At 31.7% G+C, this 22,617-nt stretch overlaps 1 protein-coding gene across 3 annotated transcripts; it reads left to right on the top strand.

The window, feature by feature from the left end:
* Positions 1–13,401: 13,401 nt before the first annotated feature.
* LOC132030692 (uncharacterized) lies at positions 13,402–19,169 on the top strand. 3 transcript variants are annotated; one of them, XM_059420422.1, is made up of 8 exons: positions 13,402–13,529; positions 14,275–15,442; positions 15,895–15,985; positions 16,091–16,248; positions 16,336–16,387; positions 17,860–17,939; positions 18,363–18,456; positions 18,547–19,169. In XM_059420422.1, the coding sequence occupies exons 2-8, from the start codon at positions 14,306–14,308 to the stop codon at positions 19,074–19,076; spliced, it is 2,142 nt and encodes a 713-aa protein (XP_059276405.1). In that variant the 5' UTR covers positions 13,402–13,529; positions 14,275–14,305; the 3' UTR covers positions 19,077–19,169. The 3 variants fall into 3 exon arrangements, with proteins under 3 accessions (XP_059276405.1, XP_059276406.1, XP_059276404.1); XM_059420423.1 differs by having other exon boundaries at positions 13,421–13,582; positions 14,282–15,442; XM_059420421.1 differs by having other exon boundaries at positions 13,421–13,582.
* Positions 19,170–22,617: the final 3,448 nt, after the last annotated feature.

Below are 22,617 nucleotides of genomic sequence, written 5' to 3'. Positions count from 1 at the left end.
TTTAAAGCATCTTTATAAACTCTACCTTTTTTTTGTCCAAAACCAAAGCATGAGTAAACTACCAATTTACATAAGGTAAAGTCTAAATATTTGGCATAGAACTTTTAGTTAAACATAACTAAAAGTCACCCAAATTATAGGATATTTTCACTTTGCCTTGAAAAATTTAGTTACATAGGATCCGCATAACTTTAACTTTTTCTTAAAGATTCAGATACCATCCGCATACACTCCCCAATTTCCTTACGAAATTATTTTTTTATTTTATGCCCGAGCGGGGGTTCAACCCGTAACTTCATGTATTCGCTCATCTTTCCAAAAAAATTTAAAGACCACAAATTTGAGGGGTAAAATTTAAAGACCACCCCAAACGAAGGGCAATCCGTGCAAAAAAATGAATTAGTCCGCAAGGCTTCATCTGAACAGTCCATAAGAGATAAACCAAGCTATTATTGAGGCCCAAGACTGTTGGGTTTTCCATAATTTTTTTAAATATATTTTTTCTTTATTATAAAGAGGGTAGGGGAAGGGAAAATGGGAAGAGGATTATAACGTGGAGATTCGAACCCTCACCAATTAGTTAAAAGTTCAGATAGCCAACCAACTGAGCTATTAAGATCCCTACGATTTTTCATATTTAGATAGCCCCACAAGAGATAATTTGCTCAGTGAGCCCACTCATGTCAAAGAATAGCCAAATGACGTCGAACAATAATACTGTACTTACAAGAATAGGATTGGTCAAGCAAATTCTCCAAAGAATCAAAGTGTAGGAAACTTGTTTTTTTTTCTTCTAGATGGTGTCCTAGATATTATTAAGGACCACACTATCTATGACCCAAAAAGGGGCCCAACAAATGTGATTCCACCATTTGGCTATATATATACATGTTAAGGAGAAATATTTACAAAACGTAACGATAGTTTTCCTTATTTACAAAACATAACGATATATTACAAAACATGACGGATTTTCATATATTTTTCGTTTTTTTATTTTTTTTCCAGAAAATATATATATTTTTTATAAAAAAAATATTTTTATTTTTAAAAAAAATAATTTTTATATATATTTTTTTAAATATTAATTTTTTTTTTTTTTTTTTGCTCAATGGCTTAAAAAATTACCTCATATTTCTGTGTATGAAAGTTGTATGAAATGTGTATGTGTGAGCAAAATTTTTAATATAATTTTCATTACAAAATTTTTTTTTTAAGCCTCGAATATTGTATGAAAATTGTTACAATGTTGTTGTAAACTTGTATTAATTTTTCTAATATGAAATTTATATACAAACAATGTGAATGAAATTCTAAGTCTTGTATACACATTTCATACCATTCTCATGCAAAATTTGCATAATGTTTAAGCCTTGATCAAGATATACACATTTCATACGTTCTTCATACATAAAATTTGAGCGAACTTTTAAGCCTTGAGCAAGATATACACATTTCATACACAAAAATTTGAGCGATTATTTTAAGTCTTGAATGTTGTATCAAAGTTATATACAATGTTGTTGTACTTGTATTAATTTTACAGAAATCTAACATGAACTTTATACATGAAAATGTGAGCGAAATTTTAAGACATGAAAGATACAAATTTCATATTGTTTTCATACACACAATTTTGAGCGGATTTTTTAAGCCTTGAACGAGATATACACATTTCATACATTTTTCATACACTAAATTTTGAGCAAACTTTTTAAGTCTTGAGCGAGATATACACATTTCATACAACTTTCATACATAAGTTTTTGAGCAAAAAAAAATATTAATTTTTTTAAAAAATAAAAATAAATTTAAAAAAAATATTTTTTTAAAAAAATAAAAAAATATTTTTTTAAAAAATAAAAAATAATTTAATTTTTTTTTTTAAATATAAAGCATGTTTTGTATAGGATTTGTAATGTTATGTTTTGTAAATATAAAACTATCGTCACGTTTTAAATATTTCTCCTTAAGATGTATATATATATGTCAATGAAAGGTTCCTTTTTTTTTTTTTTTGTAGTATCACGTCACATAAAGAATATCTATATGTAAGTGTTCTTAATTGCAGAATTTGTAATAATGAAAATAAGACTGATTACCTGCTGCAACAGGTAAAAATAATCTGATAGCATAATGATTTCTTGCAGTGAAAGGTGTATGTATAAGAACAGAAAAAGGGTCCAACAAATGTGATTACACCATTTGACTTTTTTCTATGAGTTTTACGTTATGTAATATGTCTATGTAAGAAAATCAACACTATCAGATCATTCAAATAATATCTACAGATAATTTTAAATTATAAGATTTGTAATATTGAAAATACTATAGATGTCTTATATGACTTAATTCACCATGCAATTAACATCAAGACGGAAGAAGTTGATAATTTCATTACAATAGCCTCTCAACCACCACCCACATGCCATGATGGTCATTATTCCACTTGGACTACCATCATTCCTACAGTATTTGGCCCATTTCAATTGTATTATGGGCCAATGGCCTTTCCACGTCTGCAATCAACTCCTATTGTTCAAAGCATTTCCTATAATACTTTTTTTTTTTTAAAGTATTACTTTCTTTTTTTTACATGATTAACGAAGGAGATAAATATCCAAATGAGGAGCAGTAATAGAATAATCATTAGTATTCGAACTTGACATTACAGTTTAAGTATATCCTTTTAGAATATTTGCTATATTGAAGTTTTTATAATATACTAGCAAACTATGCCGGTGCGATGCACGGAATCTAACATAATTAATTTGGTTACTCAATTTAGTTAGTCTTTATGGTTTGTATATTTTGCAAAGAATACCACGATTCTCCTTAGTGAGTCTCCATATTTTTTTTCTTTTCGTCTTATTTTTCCCCTTAATTTCTCAATTGTTGTTAAAATTTATCTTATTTTGGTTATGTCCGCCTATTTTTATATTTAGTAAGTTGACAATTCAAATATCCTACATATCAAGTTTATAATCACAAGATTCAAAGGATACTTTATTATATTTTACACATTTTTAATTTAGAAGCACAAGATTCAAAAGTCTATCTTTATTTCTTAAACTCCGTGTCTAGTCAAACGTAGATACTTAAATTGAGACAGAAGGAGTATATGCCAAATGAAGGAAATGAAAGGACAATTGAGATATCATGGACACGCAGGACTTAAAAAAAAGTAAACACACAAGAGGTAGAATTAATGTTAAACTTTTGAAATGTATACATATTAGTCCTGGCTTCGAATACAATTTCAATTGCTTTTTGTACAACTTGTTGTTGCTGTGTTCGTTCACTTGGGCGTTTGTTGTTAAAAAAAAAAAAAATTATCTTATTTTGGTTATGTCCACCTCTTTTGATATTTAGTAAGTTGACAATTCAAATATCTTATATGTCAAGTTTATAATCACAAGATTCAAATAATATTTTATTATATTATACACATTTTTAATTTAGAACCACAAGATTTGAAAGTCTATCTTTATTTCTTAAACTCCATGCCTAGTCAAACGTAGACACTTAAATTGAGACGGAGGAGATATGCCAAATGAAGAAAATGAAAGGACAATTAAGACATCATGACTCTGCGACTTAAAAAGTAAACACACAAGAGGTAGAATTAATGTTTAACTTCTGAAATGTACACATGTTAGTCCATGCTTAGAGTAATTTCAGTTGCTTTTTGTACAATTTATTGTTGTTGTATTCGTCCACCTTGGGCGTTTATATATAAGAAGAAGAAAAATATAGAATATAAAAATAGACATATATTTTTAAGAATGTACAAATAAATAATATGGACGAAGTACTTCATTTATTAATTCTTAAAGAACGTGAAACGTCAAATATAAGAATGTGGCTAAGTAATATGGGACGAAGGGGGTACTTCGTTTATTAATTCTTAAAGAACGTGAAAAGTCAAGTAATGTCGCCAAGTAATATGGGACGGAGGGAGTACTTCATTTATTAATTCTTAAATAACGTGAAAAGTCAAAAGTGAACAAGTAAAAGTGCATGGAGGAAATAAATATGTGTCGGAGAATTAAAATTGAAGTGCATAGTTGTATACATGAGAAGAGAATAAATATTCAATAAGAACGTGAAAAGTCAAAAGTGAATAAGTAAAAGTGCACAGAGGAAATAAATATCTATCGGAGAATTAAAATTGAAGTGCATACGTATATACATGAGAAGAGAATAAATATTCAAAGACTATGACATGTATCCACGTGAGATTTATTAATTTTTAAAGAGCGTGAAAAGTCAAAAGTGAACAAGTAAAAGTGCACGGAAGAAATAAATTTGTATAGGAGAATTAAAATTGAACTACATACGATATACATGAGAAGAGAATAAATACTCAGCAAGAACGTGAAAAGTCAAAAGTGAACAAGTAAAAGTGCACGGAGAAAATAAATGTGTCGGAGAATTAAAATTGAAGTGCATACGTCTATAAACGAGAAGAGAATAAATGTTAAGTAGTATGACATATGTCCACATGGGATAAAAAAATAGTTGGGTAAAGTGTACAAGTTATATAGCTTGCGGTACAAGCATTCATTGCGTGTACAATTTGTAAAATTTTTGGTACAAGTATTTGATGTTGTGTTGGTCCTCCTTAGAGGCTTATATATAATAGAAATATAATAAATAATATAGATAGAAATAATATATATAAGAATAAAAAAAAAATTGTCTTATTTTGGTTATGCCTGCCTCTTTTTATATTTAGTAAGTTGACATTTCAAATATCCTACATGTCAAGTTTATAATCACAAGATTTCAAAGGATATTTTATTATATTATTCACATTTTTAATTTAGAACCACGAGATTTGAAAGTCTATCTTTATTTCTTAAACTCTGTGTCTAATCAAACGTAGGCACTTAAATTGAGACAGAGGAGATATGCCAAATGGTGAAATGAAAGACAATTTAGACATCGCTGACCGTGGGGACTTAAAAAAAGTATACACAAGAGGTAAATTAATGTTCAACTTCCGAATTCTTTTTGTACAACTTATTCTTTACGTGTCATTGTCCACCTTGGGCGTTTATTATACATAAGAAAAACATAGAATAGAAAAATAGACATATATTTTTAGAATGTGGCGTTAATACGATATGAGGAAAGAGATTTCATTTATTAATTCTTAAAGAAACGAAAAGTCAAGTATAAGATTACGCAAGTAATATAGTGACGAAGTGAGTACTTCATTTATTAATTGTTAAAGCCAAGTAATACGAGACGGATGAGATTTCATTTATTAATTCTTAAATAATGTGAAAGTCCAAAAAATAAATAAAAGTGCGAAGGAAATAAATGTGTCGGAGAATTAAAATTGAATCTTTTTGTACAAACACGTATCCATTCATCATTAATGAAATTGGCAAAATTTATAGTACAATCTACCGTGTCCTTCACTAGTGAAATAGGGTACAACATGGAATGCTCTATGCATAATTTGTTAATGTTGTATTGATCCTCCTTTGACACTTATATATAATAAAATGCAGCATCTCAATCACCTCACCTAGGACGATTAATTTTTTTTTTTTTTTCAAAATTGAAACTAGATCCTCATCGAATTTTTTAACATCATGGAGATGAGTGTGACAAACTTAATGCTGGACTGTCTGTTGAAATACCTTATTTTTTTACACGGGTTGCCCTTCAAAAGCACTGGTCATTAATTTTGTCTCTCAAATTGGTGGTCTTTAATTTTTGTCCTTCGTCTAATACCCCAAGATTTTGGCTCAACTCCAAAAAAAAAAAAAAAAAATAAAAAAAAATAGCGAATTTTGGTTTGGATTCACATTCACAAAATTTTGCAAAACTCTACCTGCAGGCAGAATTTTGCATGCAAGGCAGAGTTTTGCATCTTACATGCAAAACTCTGCCTTAAGACTTCAAAACTCTGTCTTGCGAATCCAAACTCTACCTTGCGATTTTTTTTTTTGACTGGGGAGGGGGTTTCGAACCTAAACCAAAGAGATTTTTAGCGAAGGGCAAAAGTTAAAGATTTCAAATTTGAGGGATAAAAATTAAAGACCACCCCAAAATAAGGGCATTCGTGCGAATTGTCCGTGAAATCCTAACCGAGCTCTGAGATTACTGTTGGGCTAAGCCGAAAAATATATTTACAAGGATATAATATTGTTCATTTTTATCAAACTCTCACTATTTACGCCTCATACTATTTAACAATATTCCTACACTTAATACGTATAGGTTTTTTCATCTATTAATGTTGGACTTGTTCGTACACCAACACTAACCTTTATTGGATATTGCTGAAAGTGCGTTTCATTTGATCAACTCAACAATTAAAAACATAACTTAAAGTCATAATTAATTAACTTTACTAATTATATACATATTTTGTCAATGTCCATGCCATGCGTTGTGTGCTTTGGGGAAAGTGGGAGAAAGATGGTCGGTAGTAGTTTGTTGATCTGAAGTCTATAATTATTGAGTATCTTTTTTTTGTTTTTTTTCTCCTTCTAACAAAAAGAAGCTGCAAATCAACTCATGAAGAACATACCAAAAAAGGTATACTATGACAAGTTACATTATTGAGACACCACGGGATATACTACTAGATGGCTCGAGCTCGAAGCTTCAGCTTACAGAGGCAGATTCATAATTTGAAATTTATGAATTCTGAAGTTTATCAAATATATACATTCAGTAGATTTCTTAATGAATATATAAAATTTGAATCAAAGTCACTAGATATACCGAATCCGTACTTTCTTGCCTCGGATATACAAAATCTAATAAAAAGCAGTTTTCGTGAATCATAAACAGACAAATTCAAATTAATTGGACAAGCGATTATAGGATAACAGCTGATTATTGTAAAACGAATACTTCATTGAACATGCTGGTCGGGCACCAAAACCATAAAGAATGAGGCAACTATCAATCACGTGTCCTGGCCCCAAATTAAATAAAATAATAAATATTAATTAATGCCAATAGGTTGTCTATATATGGATAAAGCAAATTACCTGAAAAAGATAGTAATGCACCGCTTGGCATGGGTTACCTTACTACATCATAACATTCTCATTAATGAAAAAGTTGGCCATGAATGTCTTTATGACCATCCACCACTAAAAGTTAGTGATGAAAAGTGGTCGAGCCAAGATATATTATTTTTAAAAAGTTAAAATATAAAAACATATATATAAAATTTTGAATAATTTTAATCTTGTATATGCAACAATTTTCTGATAAAAGAAGTTCGGATAAACACTCCTGGGCCTGCTAGCTCTCCCTCTAGCTAGGAGAATACTAATACTTATGTTGGATACAAATGCAAAAGAGAAATGCTCAATGAAACGTTTACTGAAAGAGTGTAAGGTGTTGCATTCAAGGACCTTCCTAGTGGTTGATGAATAATTAGATGAAATTTAAGAAAGATATATAGACACAAAAATCCGAGGTAATTTCTTTCGCAGGCTTTGACTTTGATGGATAAAGTTATTCAATGTATAGTGCTAAGAAGTCGTAAATACTTGATGAAATTATCAAATTTGCGCAAATTAGCTCAGACATTATCCAAATCCACATTTTTGCTTTGCAAAAGAGCCCAAGAATAAATACAACATCATACATGACATAAAGTACGTCCAAAAAGAAGTGTGCATAAACTACTTTTTAAACAGGATATATTAAGTTACTAGTGTAGCTCTTTATTATCCAAAAAAGAATTTCAATGACCTTAATTTAACGAATAATAGTCCCGTTGTAAGTGAAATGACAATGCTAATTGAAATTGTCTAATTAATTCAAACAACAATACTTTGACCAAAACAATTCCAATTTTGTTTAGTAGTTTTGAGAATTTAACTGTTCTCATATGATGACAAGAGTTTTAAGAAAAAACTAGATTATGTTGATGCTGGGTAATACTATGATTCAAACTAGATCATAATAGATACAGTTGAATAAAATACTATCCTAATATTAAATTCCCAAGCAAATTCTTCTTTCCTTTAAGTCTTCCTAAAAATGGCACCTTTTTGTTAACTATTCTTTTTCCTAATAATTACTCGCTCTTTTATTTTACAACAACCGTGAGTTGTGATTGAGTCTAAATGCACCTTGATAATTTTATTGAGTATATATACCTTAGTAGATCATAATATATACCTTAGTAGCTACCCTTTTCAATATTACAATATATAGCTACTATTTCATTAGTTTATGTATTTGGTCGCGTGTATTTGAAGGTCTTCAAATACATAATTAATCTGTAGAGAATAACCAGATCCCTTAAATTTCAGCATTAACGGTGGTGTTTATTAACAGACAGAATAATATCTTTCTCTCTTCCCTTCTTTTGGTAAGGTAAATTTTGTTCCATAATTTTAGCTTCCATTTCTTTCTCCAACCATGATTTTCCTTCTCTCTTCCCTTCTTTTTGTAACTAAATTCAAAATTCAAAATTCAAAAACATTAGAAGGAAACACAAAAACAGAGACTACGATCATTCATCCGGTAATTCGAAAAATGCATGATTCGTAACTTCAAAACACTTAAAAAACAATTGTATTTAAGTTTTTATTGAAAAATACAAATATACAAATACATTCAAACATTCATAAACGAATTTAAATGACTATGTATTTGATTCGCAGTTCATCCCTATTTCAAATACACAAATACATACAAACAAAATACGTCACTCATTGGTTCAAATACACAAAAACATGCAAACATATGCATCATTGGTTCAAATACACAAATACATAGAAACATTCGTAAACGAATTTAAATGACTGTGTATTTTATTCGCAGTTGATCATTATTTCAAATACACAAATACATACAACAAAATACGTCATCGTTTCAAATACACCAGTACATAAAACATTCATATACAAAATTGAAAGTATGTGTATTCGATAAACCGTTAATCACTGATTCAAATACACAAAAACATGCAAACATATGCATCACTGGTTCAAATACACAAATTACATATATATTAATTAATGAAAACAAAAATAATAGTGTAGAAAATCAACGAATCAAATAACATTGAAAGCCATTGAGGCATCAAGAAGGTATGTTAACAAATGCCATATTTAGATGCCAAAAAAAAAAAAAAAGAATCTAACATGTTTGGCAGAACCTACAACAACAATGATAGCCGTTGTTGAGAAGAAGTTAGGGTTTAGTGGAAAAGAAGAAGTTAACAATGATAGCCGTTGTTGAGAAGAAGTTAGGGTTTAGGATTTAGTGGAAGAAGGAAATGGAACATGGTTGAAGAAGGAAAAGGAAGAGAGAAGGAGAATCATGGTTGAAGAAGGAAAGGGAAGCTAAAATTATGGAACCAATTTTAATAACGGCAAAGGGTCATATATACCCCTGTACTATCCCGAAATAGTTGTGCGTATCCCCCGTTTGCTTTTTCGATGATATGTACCCCTGCCGTTAGCGTTTTGGTCACATATACCCCCGCGTCTAACGGCTCCGTTTAACAAGGACACGTGGCACGATCTCAACTGCTCCAACCATTTTATTTTTTATTTAATCTAATTTATCATTAAAAAAACAAAAAACAAAACAAAAAAATTGAAAATTAGAAAGTCTAATAGCTCCACCACCGGCATTCGATGACTTCAACGGTATATTCATGGATTCAAAATTAAACTCACTTTGAAATATGCCCATAAGGTTCATGAACTCTACAATTAGATTCTTGAATACGAAAATGGGGGTCGAAAAAAAATCAAAATGGTGAAAAATTTGTTGGAATAAATTGTGTATTGATAATTGAATCTAAAAATTGTAACTAAAGCTTGTCTTGAGTAGCTGGAACTTGATGAAAGAACATAAAATCCATGGACAGCCATTAATGAAACTTGCAGCTTCAAGTTCAAGTTTTAGGTTTCTTCAAACGAGTTTTGTTTCGAGTGAATGTTATTGAAAAAGATCGATTAAATCTTGAAGAGTTGATATCTGAAATTTGGGAAAATTGGTTGAATTCGGTGGGTTTTTGGGTGAATTTTAGTTGCAAATTAGTTGGAGAAGAAGAAGAAACCCACACTTGAATTTCAGAAATAGCCACATTTTCAAGAAATAGCCCCTTTCTGGTTTAAAATATTTTTTTAATGATAAATTAGATTAAATAAAAATAAAATGGTTGGAGCCGTTGAGATCATGCCACGTGTCCCTGTTAAACGGAGCCGTTAGACGCGGGGGTATATGTGACCAAAACGCTAACAAAAAAAAAAAAAGGTACATATCATCGAAAAGAAACTTTTTAATACACACAACTATTTCGGGATAGTACAGGGGTATATATGACCCTTTGCCGTTTTAATAATAGTCAATGCCTATTATTAAGGAATTTGTTTAACCATGTATGTGTATAGTTACTGATATAGCTATGGAAGGTAAATTAGAAAAGTAAATTAGTTACTAAATATAAATAACTAAAATGGTAGTTATTATCAATAAATAGATCTTATAAGAAGCTACATCAAGTAATTATTCCTAAATAGATAGTAATCAGTTGAGTACTCTAAAGTGGAGTGTTGCATGTAGCACGCGTAACATCTATTTTTTCATAATTTTCTTTTCGATTTGACTTTACAAACGGTGCATCAGCTAATTAATTATTAATTGATTGATGAGAATTCAAAAAGCTTTGGGGTTTGTACTTTGTAGAATAGAAGATATATTATACTGCTCCTTGACTAATTTTGGTCAATAATCAACACGTAAGAGTATCAGTAGGCTACTTTTCAAATAATTCGAAATATATTGTCAAGATTTTTTTTTTTTTTTTTTTTTTTTGGTACTGAAGATTTATCTTGTCAACGTTAGGCATAGCAAGTCAATATTTATCTTAGAGAAGTTCACAAACATTTCCATTCCCCAGTTTTATAACTAGAAAAAGATATTAAATTCTTGGGGAAAATATAAAGGAAAAATGGTAGTTTTAGTCCCTGAGTTATTGATGTATTGTAATTTTGATTCTTGTGTTATTCGTCCAAGCACATTTAACCTTCAATTAAATTAAGTGTGCTAATTTAATCCTTGAAATTAATTGTCGTCAACTTTTCCGTCTAATCAGGTGTTCTGCAATTGCAATTACCTATATGCCCGTTGGCCTTCAATTTTCTTGAGTATGAAAATATCATTTTTAACGAAATCGGTAATCTACTACTACAAGTTACTCTTCAAACAAAGATTTAATATGAAAACAAAATTCATGAGAACGGTGAAATCAACTTTGTTGGTTCAATCCACATATTTAATAATACAAAGTCAGATTACAAAATTTTCAACGATGACCACCAATCGAATTGATTTCAAGATGGTGACGCTCCAAAAAAAAAAAAAAATAGGTGCTTGGAGTTGGCTTGAATGGTAGATTCAATAGAGAGATTTATTAAAACTGTGTTTTGAACTTCAATTCCAGTAAGTGATTTAATACTCCATAATATAATTGTAAATAGAACAGGACTATTGGACAAAAAATGACAAAGTAAACGTCAAAGATGAGCTCGAACATGGAGGCAAAAGGAAGAATAACACTAGTAACAAGGAGAACAATAATAATGGATTAGTAGCAATCTGGTAGGTAAACAAGAATGGGGGAAAAGAATATATTCTTCAAGAGTTATATTTTTCGTTCTTTTCTTCTTACCCAAATAAGAGAACATTAACAATGGAGAGTCTGTCACAAGAAAAATGCAGAACCATGACAGACGAAAAAGTTTAGTTTCAAGGATTAAATTAGTACATTTAATTTAATTGAAGGTTTAATGTGCTTGGACGAATAACATAAGGATCAAAATGAATCATATTGAAATCATTATCTATCGTCCAGTTGAAAATTCAAATTTAGCTATTAATGAATTATTACAAAAGTTAAATGCTACATTCATCCTAAACTAAGTAAACTAAGTACGTACTCTTAAGTTATTTATAAACTAAAACGTATTTATTAATTAGTACATAGTATTTATCATTTTTCATATTTGCTTGTCTTCTATTGGGAAATCACTTTCAACTAAAAACCTACCATTTCTCAAAATTATTAACTAATCAGTTTAATAACTAAAACCAATTAAGCTCTTAATTAAACGTCTTAGTAACTTCACCTAATGTTTGTCTTATGTAAAGAAATTCTTATACACAGTTCCCTCTTTTCAGGGAGTATATGAATCATGCAACTTAAAAGTTGTTATGAGTCCATCAGCAAAATAATATTTTTAAGTCAGCTAATACAGAATAAAATTATGCAACAATGAGTTTGAATTCAGTATAAGCGTGTACTTAGGACTTAGTCGTTTGGTTACGGGGTTTTATTCAAATCCCGATATAAATTTTAAGATTGCATTTGTTTCGTGTTTGATTATTGATATTAGTGGTATTTATACAAAAATTTTTGTACTATCCATCTCATATCGGATTGAGGTTATAATCTTGGAATTACAATTTTGGTTATGGCTTCGGAATTATACTCTTGGGATAACCCTTTTTTTTATTTTTTTTTTATTACATAAGGGATAGAGGAAGGGGAAATGGGGAAGGAGATTCCAACGTGGGGACTCGAACCCTCACTAACAAGGTGAAGTTTAGTTAGCCAACCAACTGAGCTACTAGATCTCTACCCTCTTGGGATAACCTTGTTTTGAACCAAACGACTCTTTAATTATATACATATAAAACTCAACTTGAAAATAATATCCGAGTCAACTCTTTTATACTAAATTTATTTTAGTTTTATGTTTTTTTATTAGATATCATGAAAATTTGATTTTTTCTATTCAAAATTGTAAGTTGTCATAGGAGACCATCTCCTCTTTCATATGCATATTTTTTCCTCCATTAGGATAATCGTGAAATGTTATACTACTTCTAATTCAGTTTATTCGATAATATTTTCTTTTAGTCCGTTTAAAATAATGCTAACTTTCTAAATTAGAAAACAATTTAGCTTCACATTTACCTTTAATGCAAACTCTTATAATCAAGCAAATAGTTAGGATGTATTAATTAAGACAAAAGAGCAGTTCGATGCATTAAGCTCCCGCAATACGGGGGTCCGAGAAAGAGTCGAACTATAAGGGTTTATATTGTACACTATCTTACCCTATATTTCTGCAAGAGATGGTTTCTACAATTCAAACCCGTGACCTTCTACATGCAGGCAACTTTACCGGTTATGCCAAGACCCAGGATGTATAAAAAGACAACATTTAGAAAAATGATATAAATATTTTAATATTTTTATTTATTTATTAAACTCGATGAACGTTCAAACTATGTCATAATTAATCCAAATAAAAATTGAAACGGAGGGTTACGACAGTTAGTTGAACGGACACATCAATTCAGGGGTTACAACTGTCACCTAATAATATATATATACACTGCTTTTGTTTTGTTCCTCAAAATTCAAAGTTTAATCCAAATTTAGAGAGAAGAAAAAATATATGAAATAGAGAGAACATTTTCTTCATAACTCATATTTGTTCTAATTTTATTCTTAGGTATTGTTTTGACTTTGTCCAATTTTTTGTGCTCAGTCTTGATGGCAGTTCAGGTATTAAAAATCTTGTCTTTAATCAATTAAAATGGTGAACTTTTTGTTCATTTTAGCATATTGTTTGTGTTTTTTCTTGTGTGTTTGACCATTTATTGATTAATATCTTATGAACCCTTTTTGAATTATGATATGGGTTTATCTTTTTTTTTTTCTTTTTTTCTTTTTTTGATAAGTAATTATGATTTTGGGTTTATCAGTTATTAGTCTTTACAGGATCTTATGTTGTGATTGTTATGCTCATGTTTGTGGATTTTGATGGTCAATTTTGTTCATTTTCTTGTTTGTTAAAAATGGGATTTTGATGCACAATTTTGTTCATTTTCTTGTTTATTAAAAACGGGATTTTGATGCTCAATTTTGTTCATTTTCTTGGTTATTAAAAATGGGATTTTGAGGCTCAATTTTGTTCATATTCTTGTTTATTAAAAATGGGATTTTGATGCTCAGTTTTGATCATTTTCTTGATTATTAATTATGGGGTTTTTATGCTCAATTTTGTTCATTTTCTTGTTTATTAATTAATAATTCTTGGGTTTTGTTAGTGGTAGTTGAAGGCCAGCATGAAAATAGTCAAATTATGAAGAAAGTTAATATCTTGTCAGCCCCATTTGTTTGGGGTTGAGGTATAGTTGATTGATTGTTTGTTAAATGGTTGTTTCTGAATTACTTTTTTCATCTTTTTTTTTCAGGGATTAGTTTTGTAGTTTTTGAGTTTAAAGAATGATGGGGAGTTGTAGTGAGTCTGAAGAAGAATGTTTCTTTGATAGCCGTGAAGAGATCACTTCCGTTTCTGATTTTGGTTCTGATTGCAACGAGGCGTCCACTTGTAATCGGGGTGACGATTGTGTTTTAGGATATGAGTTTTGGAATAAGGATCCGGAAAGTGTTGATGAACGTCGTGATCGATTTTTGAAATGGATAGGTGATGTAACTACCGGTGACAGCAAGATGGGCGTTGATAGAATTAGGGATAGTGGCGAGACTGTGCTGGCAAATTCAGATTCTCGAGACAGTTGTTTCTCGGGTCGTTCTTCTCAATCTTTCGAGTCTAATGAAGCTTTGGAATTAGATGAGGCTGATGCAGGAGATGTGAGATCGCATTGGAAAATTAGGAATTTGGACAACGGAGTAGAGTTTGTTCTGGATGAATTTAGTCAGGATGGTATGCTTAGCCAAGTACGTGAATTAGGTTCAAACAGGTTGTTCTCTGCTGAAGAGTTCCAGAAAACTCTTGGTCCGTCGCCTTTAGTTCAGAAATATCTGCGGAGAGTGCCGGATAAAATTGATACAGTTAATGATGCTAAGAAAAAAACTAAAAAAAGTTGGCTTCAAAAGCTAACTGTTGCGACCCATAATAAGGTGAAGTCAATGGGGGACAAAGTGAAGGGGAAGGAGTCCGATTTAAAGCCAGGAACTAACATTCGTAGAGTTGGGGTCCACACTAGTGGTAAGGAGTCGAAAGAACTATCCTCACTTTACACAGGGCAAGAGTTTCTAGCACACGAGGGCTCGATTTCAACAATGAAGTTTAGTCCCTGTGGCCAGTATTTAGCAAGTGCTGGCAAAGATGGCACGGTTCGCATTTGGAGGGTGATTGCAGATGAAATTCCAAACAACCTAAATAATGCACATGATAGTGACTCCTCTTGTTTATACTTCTCACTGACTCATACGTCAAAATTAGCTTCTCTGAACAACAACAAAGAGAAAATTTGTGGGTCAAAAATGATGAGGAAGTCATCAGAATCAGTTTGTGTCGTGCTCCCACCGAAGATTTTCCGGATATTGGAGAATCCATTGCATGAGTTCCATGGACACAGGGGTGAGGTCTTGGCCCTTTCATGGTCCAGAAATGGGGTTAGTATAGTATCTTTCTGGTTCAAGTACACTAATAATAGCCTGTTTGGCCAAGCTATTAAAATCTGCATATCATGGAAAGTGCTTTTTGTCAAAATGTTTTCATAAAGTACTTTTGGAGAGTAGTAGTTTTTGTTTGACTAATCAATTTAAAAGCAATTTTGCCAATATTAGAGCAGTAATTTATGTTTGCCCAAGGTTCCAAAAGTGCTTCTTGAAATAAAAACTATTCTTTTCAGCTTCTGGAAAACAATGCTACTATTCATAAAGAATTAGTTTTCTAAAAGCTTGGTCAAACACCTCAATTCTTGAAAATAAGCATTTAAAAAAAAAAAAACTTTTTGCTTCCCAAAAGCTTGGCCAAACATGCTATAACTGTCCTTTGTGGCCTCCTAGAATATTTCCAATGTGAACACACTGTAATTCTGGTGAATGGACATCATTTTCTGCAGTATCTGCTGTCATCTTCAGTTGATAAAACAGCTCGTCTCTGGCAAGTGGGGCAAGATCAATGCCTTGGTGTTTATTCACATAATAACTATGGTGAGCTTGACTGTACGGTTACTCATTAAATTTAAGTATTTCTAATATCTTTTAGTTGTCAGATGATCATGTTAGCAATGTGTCAATGTTGTGTTTGATATGCAGTGACTTGTGTAGAATTCAATCCAACGGATGATAACTTTTTCATTAGCGGTTCAATAGATGGGAAAATACGTCTCTGGGAGGTTCATGGTTGCCGAGTAATTGATTGGACTGATGTAAAAGAAATAGTGACTGCTGTTTGCTATTGTCCTGATGGAAAGGTTTGATTTGCATTGCTGTTAAAAATTCAAATATCGCGCCGCATTTTTGATGGACTTCTGTTGATTTTTGCTTTTAAATTGATGCAGGGGGGCGTTGTGGGATCAATGGACGGCAATTGTCGTTTTTATGATGTAGTAGGTACGGATGCATATTTTTTTCTTGAACATTCTCTTTTTGCCCTTTGATTTTTTTCAAGTCTGGAAATTGATTATGTTCTGTCTTTGAATTGTCTGGAGTTGGTTGACATGGAAGGAATGATATAATCACAGAATATATCATATCCTGTTGTATATTATGCTCTGTGGAAGAATGATTATGATACATGTATCTTTGTGTTTTATGAGACGAACTAAGTTCATCATGTTCGTTCTCCCCCCTTCCACCTTTGCCCGTCCCTTTTTGTGGTGAGGGGAAAGGGGTGATAGGCATCATTTCTTCTAGGGGTTGATTGGAATTGGCAATTTATCTCTTTCTGGTTATGAGTAGCCTTTATGTTCTAGCAATTGCTATGATATACGAATAACATACTGATTTTAATGTTTGCATTTTGTAATGATGGGGGTGGGGGTGGGGTGGGGATTAAGTGGTTGGGCTAGGCAGGTAAATCATACGACATTAAATGGTCTCTGGCTTTCTATTTTACTCGTCACTGCTCTCTCTCCCTCTCTCTCGCATTACATTGTCGATGGTAGCATTTGAATATTTTAAGCACAGTGAAGGCTTCTTCCCTTTTTCATGCTACAAGTGCTGGGCAATTCATTATTGGTGAAAAAGTTGTATATCAAGGAAGAATTTTAACACTAATATTTTCCATTTTAAATAAAAGAGAGTTTGGTCTTTTTTCTGGAAGTTTTAGGTAAGTTGTTGGTCCTGTTTGTATAGTATGTTGGTTCTACTTTCTGATTTACATCGGGTAGCTCTGACATAGATTAGACAGCTAAATGGTTGAAAGCCATTTTCTTATTGCCTGATATTGGACTTGAATTCAAGGGAACTTGTTAAAAGAGAGTTAATAGTATGGTGAGCTTACAGAAATGTTAATGACAACATGCATTGTTACGTGTGCTATGGGAGAATTAGGAATCGAATTCCTGGTGTGTAAACCTGAAATGCTTGTGCTTAAATGATTTCATGTATTCTCTGAATATATCATCATCACATTTTGCAAGTTAGGATCTCAATGTTGCAATTGCTGCGTAAGAAAGAAAGAGAAACATAGGTGGGAATTCAGTATGAACTTTAGAAAAATGATCAACATGCTTCGTAGTAAAGAAAAAGAGTGTGAAATCTCTGTATCTGACAAAGGTTGCCAAATATTCCCATGGTGACGATCTTGACTTTTATGATCCCTCCAGTGTGCTCTCTGCATTGTCAAACGGATGCAAAAATATTCACTTCAGAGCTGAAAAGTGCTTATGGTTTGCGTAAAATGAGAATGTTCTGGGTGGGTTTTTTTTCTGTGAATAAATTTTTCTTGAGGCGCTTGTGCCATGATAGATGTATTATATCCATGACTTCGCTCTTTTTTCTTCTTTATGGGGTCTAGTATTTTCCACTTGTAATGTAGTCTCTCTGGAAATTAACACTGCACTATCATTCCTTTGGGTTAGGTAATCAATTGCAGATGGGCTCACAAGTATGCCTTCAAGGAAAGAAGAAGCTTGCTCGCAAGAGAATCACCGGATTTCAGGTAACCATTTGACTCCAATTTTATTTCACAAGAACTTTTTCTTATTTTATAAGGATAATTGCACTTTTGGTCCCTCAATTATTGATAAATTCTAATCTGGTCCTTGTGATATATGACTCAAAACATGTTATATTTGGAATACTTTTAGAAGCATATTATCCTAAAATACAAAATAATATTACAATATTAACGTAACAAAATGAATAATTAAATGATGGAGCGGTTAATAATTCTGGAAATTTGTGAATATTCTCAAGCAAAGGGATCAAAAGTGCACATTTCAAGTAATTGAAGGTTAAATGTGCGTAGCCAGATATCACAAGGACTTAAACTAAAATTTATTAATAATTAGGGGACCAAAATTTACAACTAACTCTATTTTAGATTTTTATGTGCTTAAGAACTAACGTGAACATCATGCAGTACTGTCCGAATGACTCGAGCAAAGTCATGGTAACTACTGCTGACTCACAAGTTAGAATACTTTGTGTATCTAATATTATCTGCAAATTCAAAGGTGTGTTTGATGCCTTGATGTGAAATCCTTTTAGCGCCAAGCAGATTAATAGTTGTGTTCTGAACGTATTATTTTGCGGTGAATGTCCAGGAATTCGAGATTCGGGGAGCCAATTTCCTGCATCTTTCACCTCGGATGGGAAACACATTCTCGCAGTTAGCGAGGATTCAAATGTTCATATATGGAACTACACTGACCAGGGCCGTACAACAACAAACAAACCAAAAAAAGTCCGGTCATCAGAGAGTTTCTTTTCCAACGATGCATCAGTTGCTATACCTTGGGCCGGCTTCAACACGAATCCAGGAACACTACCTAGAAGTGTTTTAGAAAATGGGAATGTCAACGCACCAAAGACTTCAGACTGTTTCTCCCTGGGGCGTGCATTATTCATCGACTCTCTATCTAAGGGCTCTGCCACATGGCCAGAAGAGAAACTGCTTAATTCTTCCAGTGTAACCGTTTTCCCCTCGGTATGTAAGTCAGAGTACAAGTTCTTGAAAAGTGCTTGGCAAGGTGCATTAAGCTCTCCTCATTTGTGGGGTCTTGTGGTTGTCACTGCTGGATGGGATGGATGTATTAGAACATTTCTCAATTATGGCTTACCAATTCGTTTTTGAAATATGTCTTTGTAAATTTTAAATTATGATCAAATTCTTTGCTTTGTGACCAAACTGGTTCAAAGGGGAGGAGATCCTACTGTTTATAGGTTACTAGTCACTTTCACACAAGTTGTAATTGTCCTGGTCAATCAATTGACATATATTCTTTTATTTTTTGTGAATGAAATGTTTTGGGCAGAGAGGTGGATGATGTCAAAATGTTAAAACAAAACTGTCCAAAAATAAAACCGTTACAATGGTTTGGTTATGGTTATAGTAAAAAATAACCGAATAAATAACCGAACCAAACCGATAATTATATACATAAAATTTATAATTATTTATATGTATAATATTAACTTTTCATAAATAATTAAAGATATTTTATACCTTTTAATTATTAATTTAATTTTGGTCACTTATTTTTAAAAACAAAAAGAAGATTCCACCAAGTAAAGAAAAATCCTACTATCTCTTTTCATTTTACATCACGCATTTATTTCAGATTACCCTTGTGCAAATGTGAGACAGAAATTTGAATTTCAGATTCTTTGCTAGTCATAAATTGAAAGCAACCAAACCGAAGACAATAACCAAACCGGTGGTTATTATTTTACTTGGTTTGGTTATGGTTTTAGTTATTTAAAAACTTTCCCGCTTTAACCAATAACCGACCCAAACCGAACCATGAACACCCCTAGGTGGATGATGTCAAAATGTTACAACTGTCAAAATGTTACAATGCAGTTCAATCTTTTCAATAAAGTCTACCAGTTTTTCCTCTTCATACATATCAAGAAGATTCCACCAAGTAGCTAGATTACATAGACATTTGAATTTCAGATTCTTTGCCTTCAAAGCACCCCAAGTTCCTTTCCCTCCATATAGTCCTCCAAATGCTTTTCAGCTACTTGTTCCCTTTGAAGAAAGAAACAACTATTGAGAAACTTTTACAAGCTGTCCTATTCTCTGAACAAGATCATGTTTCCGATTAAGTAAATAAAAGTGTGCTTTCTCTAACAGCTTAAGCTTTTAGATGAGATGGTCAGATACGTCAATACTGGTAACCTGATCAACCATGGAACCAATAGGTGTGTACAATGACAGAAAAACCTGCAAGAGTTTCCAAATGTTAAATAACTAGCTCCTAATACTAACACACGCTTCTAATCAAGGTAATCAAGCAACAAAAACTCAATTGACGAATGCAACTTATAAACTCAATTACGATATTGCAACTTAGACATCACAAAAAAAGAGACAATAGCTAAACTGTGTATAATTCTCCTTATACGACCATGTTAAATCATGAATAACATTGCAGGACCAAGTTTTGCTATAAGAACGAAGCCAATGTAGAAATTAACTCCTTTAAATCCAACATTCCTGAGTCTACATATACTATTAGCATCCCTTAAATGAAGTAATTTGAAAAGCTTTATGCAGCTGTAAATATCTTCAATGCCGTCATTGGTGTTTCAGATTTTCGTACTGCTAAACATGCAGTACTACGCATTTGAATATTTGCACGTCTGTGTTCATAATTGTGTTATATAGTTTTTATTGCGTCGCTAATTTGTGAAACAAAAGAAAGCCCCACACTACTTGTCCCAAGACTACTTGTCCCAAGTGTGTGAGACACAAATTAAAGTTTCTCATAATTTTCTATAAGAACTAAGAAAATGTAGTTTAAATGCTATACTACAAAAGAAAAAAAAAACAAGTCAAATGTCAATTTCCAGCATTCTCAAGGCCTTTTTGGAGGGTAAACGAAGACAGGAAAACGCAATATAAAGTATATATTTATATTTAAATCTTATTATATAAAAACAATGAATGATATGGATGTCTCAAGGCACTTCTGGAGGAACAAGAAAACTAACCAAAACTAAAACTATTTACTAGTACTTTTCTCTTTTAAAAAATCTAACTAAAACTATTTTAGCCAATGTCAATACAACTTTTTTTGAACTTATGGAGATATAAGTATGCTCCAAGACAAACGAGGGTAAAAGTGCAATTGTCAAAAACTTTTTATTCTTTCTTTCTTTTTAATTTAATACATGTGGAATAATTATTAACTACCTTGAGTAGAAACAAAGTGGTCGGTTGGTCAAATTTAGGTCCACAATAAAACTCTTAGTGGAAAACATTGTGGCTGTTTTCTCACATGGAAAAGAGTCCAAAATTCTTCCTAAATAATTTCTCACTATGTCCATGATTTTATGTTGTCCATACTTCTTTAATCCGGAAAATTTTTATTATGGGTGAGGCACAATCAACAATAGGCGTGTGAGGGCACCCTCTACATTTGACAAGTGTTTTTATGCCCCCTCTGTGTCAGTACTCTCTCTCTCTTTTATTTCTCAAATTTTCCTCTGTTTTGCTTTTGCGATTCTTTGGTTCTTTTCTTTCTTTCTTTCCAAGACCTTTTCTCTAATCTATCTAAGCACTCTCTTTCTTTCGTTGTCAACTTCCAAACAAATAAATAAATTCGTTTAAATTTTTTGATTTAATATTATGATCAATCTTTTTTGTTTTTTTTCTGTTTTTGTTTTGTGTTTCCTAATATGCCTAAAGACTGAACATAGTAAATATTCTATTCTTAGTCTCTTTCATTGATTTCAGACTTTATTTTATTCACTGTGTTATAAATTAAAAAATAAACGCAAATTCTGAACAATAAACATAAATTATATAAACAAAATCAAAATTTTGAGTGACAAAATTCATTGTGTGTTCTTAAGAAATTAGTCCCCTCACAATAATCGAGGTATAAGATGAATTCCTCTTAGGATAGAACAGAATTACCTTACGAAAATAACGATACTTCAAATTCCAGTATACTTCGTACGCGATGAACAAAAATAAATTATACATGACTCGAATAATTGTTTAAGTAAAATAATGCAAAAGATTTCGAAATACCGCACGGGGTTTCGAGGCAAGGCCTCTATACTTATTAGCTAAAGGCAGCATGAAAAGAAAAGATGTGAAAGTGCTTTTCAAGAAAGTATTTTGCTTTCCCGGTGTCTTTCCGCCGATGTCTTTCGGAACAAACAGGCAAATGAAAAATGAGACTGTTGTGTTTCACGTAAAAAGGCGTAAAAATAAAACAGAAAAACAATTTTGATCTAAAATAAAGTCGAGTGACGAAAAGTCCCTTCATTTCTCATATCCAATACGTTCTTTTCTTCTTCGTATGTAGGGCAAAAGTCCCTTCGTTTTTTATTTACAACTTTACTCAAAATTCATGGGATCAAACTAGAGGTGGAGCTAGAATTTTTCGTTTATGGATTCTGATCATAATTATTTTGTTTACTGACTTTAGATATTTTATTTATACATACTAAGTGAATTTTTTAACATAAAATATAAAATTTGAGTCAAAGTTACTAGCTCAACCCAATTCAATCTTAGAGGTGTGATTCCGCTCCCGGATCAAACTTCATTCACACTATAATAAAATCCAATACTTCATAATTAACGTAAAAGTTCTACCAAATATAAATAACTCCACTACAAAAAAATAAACGAATTTTATTTATTTGTTTTGAAG

Source organism: Lycium ferocissimum, chromosome 9 (assembly GCF_029784015.1).
Source record: "Lycium ferocissimum isolate CSIRO_LF1 chromosome 9, AGI_CSIRO_Lferr_CH_V1, whole genome shotgun sequence".
Lineage (NCBI taxonomy): Eukaryota > Viridiplantae > Streptophyta > Magnoliopsida > Solanales > Solanaceae > Lycium > Lycium ferocissimum.
This window is presented reverse-complemented; position numbering and strand designations above follow the sequence as displayed.

Bases quoted from the DNA above. Each gene is read 5' to 3' on its own strand.
- LOC132030692 (XM_059420422.1), top strand. From the start codon at position 14,306: ATGATGGGGAGTTGTAGTGAGTCTGAAGAAGAATGTTTCTTTGATAGC. The intron at 15,443-15,894 runs GTTAGTATAGTA...CATTTTCTGCAG, and splicing joins TTTCATGGTCCAGAAATGGG to TATCTGCTGTCATCTTCAGT. The intron at 18,457-18,546 runs GTGTGTTTGATG...GTGAATGTCCAG, and splicing joins TATTATCTGCAAATTCAAAG to GAATTCGAGATTCGGGGAGC.